This window comes from Oncorhynchus masou, chromosome 32 (assembly GCF_036934945.1).
Source record: "Oncorhynchus masou masou isolate Uvic2021 chromosome 32, UVic_Omas_1.1, whole genome shotgun sequence".
In the NCBI taxonomy this organism is placed as follows: domain Eukaryota; kingdom Metazoa; phylum Chordata; class Actinopteri; order Salmoniformes; family Salmonidae; genus Oncorhynchus; species Oncorhynchus masou.
Genome location: NC_088243.1, coordinates 81,089,635 through 81,097,352, shown reverse-complemented (window position 1 = coordinate 81,097,352; position 7,718 = coordinate 81,089,635). Strand labels below are relative to the sequence as shown.

The following is a 7,718-nucleotide window of genomic DNA, read 5'->3' as shown; positions in this document are numbered from 1 at the left end:
CGATAGGCCCTACTTATTTCATAATAGATGTGTACTGTGTACCTAGCCTGTACATGATGGCTGCAAGTAGGCCTACACGAATGTGTCATAAGGAATGACTATAGAAATGTTATGGCATGTGTGACAGTCCTGGCCCGGCTGTGCTGCGTGGGTGGGAGGGTGCTGGTTTGTTGTCGTCTGTTATCACGTCCTGATAGGCAGGTCAGCGGCAGGCACCAGGATTTGTGCCCGACAGACAGACATGGTTTCGGGTTCCAGTGTAGCAGCAAGACCATAGGGACCAACGTGTCTCTTCGTCCCTATGGTTTTGCTGCTAGGGGAGTTCTATTCTACTTAGCTTTCAACAATATACATTTTAAGGGGAAATGTTAATAAAAACTTAGAATAAATTCCAACCATCGACAAAAGGCGTGTTTGTGACCGTGCGTAATTGGACTGAAGTTGCATTCTGGATTCAGATGCAGCACGGACATATAGGGTCACCTTACCAGCTATTGTTTTGACGTCACCGGAACTGCGAACAACCAATAGGAAGTCCCCTAACAACGTCTCATGAGAGATTTAACCTCCCCTTCTCTCCCCCTGAGTCTCAGAAAAGAGGCCAAGAAAAGTTAGGGACTCGAGTTGATAGTGAAAATGCATTCTTCAGTCAAGATCCCCCTCGGTTAAACAAATGAGTACTTGAGCTCAGTAAATATTACCAAGAAGACGACATTTTGAAATCATCGGTTTGTTGCCATTTATATGTCAGATCAACTGTTCCTTGGCAATGTTTTCCAGCCCCAGTACGTCCACACCCTTCTCGGTTAAGGATATATTAAACCTGGAGCACCACACTGGTGCTGAGGACCTGGTCTCACTGGACATCTCTCCACGGATGGACTGTGCCTTACCGACCTCCTGCATGCTGGCCCGCCTGAAACAGGAGTCTCTCCGGGAGATATCGTCTGGAAGCTCGCTGTTTGGAGAGGAGCTCCATGGTGTTAAAGCCAACAGAAATACTGACTTCAACTTCGCCGCTGCCTTTTACGGGAAATCTTTCTTGGAAATGGATATCAAGGATGGGAAGACGGACAGCTTGGAGGGGAAACACCGAAAAGGTAAGAGTTTGTATGATATTACTATCGAAACAGCCCCACTGAGGCCCATGTGGAAATCCGAATAGTTATGCAAGTAACGAACAGATTTGCGTCAGGCACAATCTAAAAGCCTTTTAAAAGATGTGTGTGCTAAAGACATAAGGCATTTCACAACTGATGCAATAGTAATTATACTCCTACATTATACCCTTATTCACGACTAGCATCAGTTTAGATTTAGATTGAATTATCTCGTCAGGATACCAAACAGTTTCAAGGAAGTCTGATTACAATTTATAAAATATAGCAGTCACCTTCATAATTGACTGAACCCGTTTGACTTTTGAACTCTAGGATGTAGGGCAGATCTAGATAAAGTATCTGAGCTGAATTCCTATTTTTGGGTCCTTTATACAATTTAGCGTACTGGAATGAAATGTTTTTCTTATTTTTTTTGTTTATTTATATTCCACTAGACATGTCCTACATCTCTCAGAGCGAGCCGGTGGAGGACCTGAAGTCAGAGGACCCGGATCGACCCGCCAAACCCCGGAAGCGCAGGAAGCCGCGCGTGCTGTTTTCACAGGCGCAGGTGTATGAGCTGGAGCGTCGCTTCAAGCAGCAGAAGTATTTGTCGGCTCCGGAGAGAGATCACCTGGCCGGGGTGCTCAAACTGACCCCCACACAGGTCAAGATCTGGTTCCAGAACCGCCGCTACAAGTGCAAGAGACAGCGACAGGACCAGAGCCTGGAGATGGTGGGTATCCCGCCGCCGAGACGCATCTCAGTCCCAGTGCTGGTCCGAGACGGGAAGCCCTGCCTTGGAGACTCGACGACCTATAATACTTCATATAATATGGGCCTCAACCATTTCACTTATAACAGTTACCCAGCGTTCAGTAATTATCCCAGTCCTGGCTGTAATATGAACCATGCGTGTAACTATCCCACCACTGCGGTGCAGTCAATCCAGCCCTCACAAAACAACGGGAATTACATGAACTTCGGCGTGGGAGAGTTAAATAACGTTCCAAACACGTTTCCGTCCGGCAATGGAGTGTCTTCTTTACATGGAATCAGAGCGTGGTGAACGAAGGATCGGAATATAACATTATCATCAGACAAATTCATGATGTTTTAAATTGCATGCGCTTTTACGCAATGGACTCATCGGCCTCGAGTGTTGTTATGTTCTCGTTATATTCCATTTACTGTACTTCGACTGGCAAACTATTGATGCATAAACTCAGTTCATTTTATTTGTACTACTAGTTCCTGAGATGGAATAGGCAATTCATAATTGTAAAGTTGTATAAGAGATGTAGGTTATTACTTCAGTGGGAATAAAACATATGTATACAATTTGTCAGAGGACATATTTCCCTCACTATAGCTCCGTTATCTTTGAGATCACTAATGTACTGTGTGACAATTATATTTGTAGGTATTTAATAATACACGTATTATTTGTAAATAAAGCTTTTCCTGCATCAAATTGATAGGCTACTTCACGTGGGCAGACAACAGGACATATTCTGAGTGGGAAAAAAAGTATGAATTAATATGAACAAACAACTAGAATGGGATACAATTCGATATCGCCTGATTTATTTCTATCATCTTCAATTGCTTATAAATGATTTCTAAATATCAAATGTAGCCTATCGACCAATTATAATTTTAGGCCTATCACTACGAATTCTATCGACCATTAACAATTTCAAAGGCTAAATGTATTATTACATTATATATTTATATATATATTTTACTTATATTACTATTATTCTCAATTAATCATGGATTAGCCTAATTGTATTATTATCATTATTCATATACAATCATAGCATACAACTGTTGTCAAATCAAAGAGGAAATAATATGTTCAAGATCCCGCAATCTATGCATTTAAATCATTATTAAATAAAATCAATTTGTATTTGTCACGTACACATGTTTAGTATATTTTACTGAGAGTGTAGCGAAATGCTTGTGTTTCTAGCTACAACAGTGCAGAAACACTGGAAAACAAATTCTCCAGTATTTGTTCTTCAATTTCACTACTCACTGTTATACATTTTGAGCAGGCCTATCCTAGCATATAAAGATACAGTATGTCAGTGTGTTTAATATTAGGAAAATCGTCCATCACTGTAGCCCATAGTAATTGCCTTTGTCTATAGCCAGCACACATTACAAGTAATCCATGTCAAACAATCTCACCCGCTTTCCGTGCAGCGGTTCATGTATGTTTAACGTCAGGTTAAACCCTTCAAGTGGCTATTAGAGACCTTCAATCTGCTATAACCGGAAACTTAAGGTTATACAAGTAAAAACACATTTTTACAACGACCAGCCGGTCTCTCCATAAAACATGCTTGGAGCATGTCACGCAATTTTGACTAAATAAGATAAATATGTGGTATTGGGCCTTAGACGGTATTTGTATATAGCCTAAGTCCATAGTCACGGGAAGTAGTTTGGGGTTGGGTGTGCTGCGATTTTTTTACTGACGGGGAGAAAATAAGAAAAAAAATGTCGCGCTGTCTCGAGATCGGTCTGCTAATACAGGACTAGTGAAGGCCCACATCACTACTTTAGTAACAACATTTAAACGAGTGTCTGAGTGTTTTCCAGCATATGTAATTTGAGTCTGATAATGATCTGTACAAAAACAGTTCATCTGATAATATTTGTGGAATATAAAAGTACTTGCTTGATATATGTTTTCCAGTTTCTTACTTTGCAAATGCAACTTATTTCTATGTGAAAACTGAAATAGTAATGCTGATTCTTCCATTTTAGTAGACTCTGATGCAAAGCAACTTACAGTAGTAGTGAGTGCATTCATTTTTATACTATTTCGTACTGGTCCCCGTGGGAATCGAACCCACAACTGCTCTACCAACATCATCAAATCACATCATCACAAACCACTTGACGTCTCAGTGTACTGAATTAATGTCGTGGTCATTGTTTTTCTTCATGGTGATGGAAAGTCTACAGGTACTAACCTCGATGACCAGCCTCTGTACAATACAGTAATGTACATTTACACGAAGTGGTTTGTAAGGATGGTAAAATAATACTGCACACAAAAATGGTTGTTTTCAATGTTGTTTGATCAAGAAAAACATTTAATTTGATGTAAATGTTTTGTGTCTTTGCCCATTACTTTGCACCTTTTGATGTAAATGTTATTTCTGGATTCCATTAGAAATGACAATCACAGAGAAAAGGCACAGGGCAACAACTCTTACATTTACAACTATACAAATCCTGCAAGACACTGACCTTAATTATACAACTCTCTTTTTTTGCCAAAGCAGATATGCTGAAAAACATGTATTTTGCCTGCGCTACAGTCTTCTGTATCGTTTCCATAATACTAGTAAATGCCAAGAGGACAATTTTTGTGGAAACAATTTTTCCCCTAAACATTTATTTGATTATATTTTTTATTCAGATTTTTCAGGGGGCGATGCCTCAGCATAAGTCTATAGGTCCGGGCTACAACGGGAAGTCCAGTTAGACCTACTTCTTCTACAGGTGCATGCCAGTCCCCATTAGCTTATAAAAATGGAACACTTTAAAAAAAGGGTGAGGTCGTGAGATACCATCACTGACATAATTCAAATATTTACAGAGAGGTCTGTTTCGCTTCAGAAGGATTGCGTTAAAGTCCCTCTGACGGGTCTTCAGTAGAAACAGTTCAGGGTTCGTGGAAATGCGTTCATCATCCTCATCTTTAAATCAGACCGTTACCGCTGATCCACAGTCAGATTCTGAAATCGCCCACATGACCCCAGAAATACACACATGTAATTTGAAATTGCACTGAATAACATAAAAAGCCATCACTGTGCATATATGCCTAGAATGAAAACAGCCTTGTTTAATATGGCTGTAGAGTGGACAGGGCTGTTAATTATCAAGTAGTAGACAGAATAATTGTTGACGCATTTCAATAATATGCCTATATGATAATTACATTTGAGTAATTTAGTAGACACTCTTTCTTATCCAGAGCGTCTTACAAATCAGTTAATAATGGTTCTGATGAAACGGATACAGTGCCTTCAGAAAGTATTCACACCCCTTGACTCATTCCACATTTTGTCGTGTTACAGCCTGAATTCAAAACGAATTAAATATTTTTTTTCTCTCTCACCCATCTACACATAATGATAAAGTATTAACATCTTTTTAGAAATGTTAGCAAATGAAAATGAAATACAGAAATATATTCCATTTACATAAGTATTCACACCCATGAGTCAATCAATACATGATAGAATCACCTTTGGCAGTGATTACAGCTATGAGTCTTTCTGGGAGGATCTCTGAGAGTTTAGCAAACCTGGATTGTGCAATATTTGCCAATTATAATTTGTTTTATTGTTCAAGCTCTATGAAGTTGGTTGTTGATTATTGCTAGACAGCAATTTTTTATGTCTTGTCATAGATCTTCAAGATGATTTAAGTCCAAATTGTAACTAGGCCACTGAGGAACATTCAATGTCAACTTGGTAAGCAACTCCAGTGTATATTTGGCCTTGTGTTTTAGGTTATTGACCTGCTGAAAGGGGAATTCATCTCCCAGTGTCTGATGGAAAGCAGACTGAACATGGTTTTCATCTAGGATTTTGCCTGTGCTTAGCTCCATTCCATTCCATCCCCAGTTTTTAACAATTACAAGCATACCCATAACATGATGCAGCCACCACTATGCTTGAAAATATGGAGAGTGGTACTCAGTAATGTGTTGTATTGGATTTGGTGCAAACATGACATTTTGTATTCATTTCTTTGCCACATTATTTGCAGTATTATTTTAGTGCCTTGTTGCAAATAGAAGACTTGTTTTGGAATATTTTTATTCTGTACAGGCTTCCTTCTATTACACTCTGTCAATACTATTGTGGAGTAACTACAATGTTGTTGATCTGTCCTCAGTTTTCTCCTACCACAGCCATTAAACTCTGCAACTGTTTGAATGTCACCTTTGGCCTCATGGTGAAATCCCTGAGCGGTTTCCTTCCTCTCCGGCAACTGAATTAGGAAGGAAGCCTGTATCTTTGTAGTGTATTGATACACCATCCAAAGTGTAATTAATAACTTCACCATAGCCTCCCGGGTGGCGCAGTGGTCTAAGGCCACGGAGATTCTGGGTTCAAGCCCAGGCTCTGTTGCAGGCGGCTGTGACCCGGAGGCCCAAGGGGCAGCGCACAATTGGCCCAGCGTCGTCCGGGTTAGGGAGGGCTTGGCCGGCAGGGATATCTTGTCTCCTCGCACACTCGCGACTCCTGTGTCGGGCCGAGTGCAGTGCACGCTGACCAGGTCACCAGGTGTACGGTGTTTCCTCCGACACATTGGTGCGGCTGGCTTCTGGGTTAGATGTGCCTTGTGTCAAGGAGCAGTGCGGCTAGGTTGGGTTGTGATTCGGAGGACACATGGCTCTCGACCTTCGCTTCTCCCGAGTCCGTACGGGAGCTGCAGCGATGAGACAAGTAACTACTACAACTGTAACTACTACCGATTGGACACCACGAAATTGGGGAGAAAAAAGGGGCAAAATAAATAAATAATTATCTTTACCATGCTCAAAGGGATATTCAATGTCTGCTTTTTTTTTAAACTGATCTACCAATACAGTAGGTGACCTTCTTTGTGATGCACTGGAAAAATGCACTGCTCGACTGTGGGACCTTACAGATAGAGATGAAGTAGTCATTCAAAAAGAGTCCATGCAACTTATGTGACTTAAGCACATTTTTACTCCTGAACTTATTTAGGCTTGACATAACAAAGGGTCTGAATACAGACATTTCAGCTTTTCATTTTTAATGAATTAGTAAACATTTCTAAAAAAACAAATTGCACTTTGACATGATGGACAATTGTGTGTGTTGGCCAGTGACACAAAATCTCAATTTAATCCATTTTAAATTCAGGTTGTAACACAACAAAATGTGGGAAAAAGTCAAGGGGTGTGAATACTTTCTGAAGGCACTGTAGCACATTAAAAAGCCCTTCAAGCAATATTGTGTGGGGGAGCTCACCTCCCCTCACTCTGTGGTACTTAGTGTAGAACACAGTTTAGGGCCTGCCACTAAACAGGACCTATTCACATCTCAAGATCATGCACACCTCTCCTCTTGATTGACACTATCACGGTGCTCTGTAAGAATAGCTCCATTTGCTTGACATAGAGCTGCTATAAGTGTGCAGCTAAAGGGACGGGATGAGGAATTGGAAGAGCACAAACGGCTGCCACTTTAAAACGAGTAAGAATCGCTTAGCCTTCTCGCAGGTCTATCGCCTCTCTCCACACGTATTCGCTAACGTGTCTCACTCTAAGAACACAAAAAAAGTTGTATTGTCACATATAGGTGGAGTGAAATGTGTTCTTTTACAGGGTCAGCCATAGTAGTACGGTGTCCCTGCAGAAAATTATGGTTCAGTGCCTTGCTCAAGGGCACATCAACAGATTTTTCATCTTGTCAGCTCGGGTATTCAAACCAGCAACTTTTCGGGTTACTGGCCCAATCCTCTAACCACTAGGCTACCTGTACTGTCTGTCCTCACGGATTCAGAGCCAGATATGATCCATAACAACACACACAACTGAGACAACTCAGA

At 40.8% G+C, this 7,718-nt stretch overlaps 1 protein-coding gene across 1 annotated transcript; it reads left to right on the top strand.

The window, feature by feature from the left end:
• Positions 1-509: 509 nt before the first annotated feature.
• LOC135527126 (homeobox protein Nkx-2.5-like) lies at positions 510-3,789 on the top strand. Its single transcript, XM_064955773.1, has 2 exons — positions 510-1,100; positions 1,556-3,789. Exons 1-2 carry the CDS (start codon positions 770-772, stop codon positions 2,167-2,169), a joined length of 945 nt encoding a protein of 314 aa, XP_064811845.1. The 5' UTR covers positions 510-769; the 3' UTR covers positions 2,170-3,789.
• Positions 3,790-7,718: the final 3,929 nt, after the last annotated feature.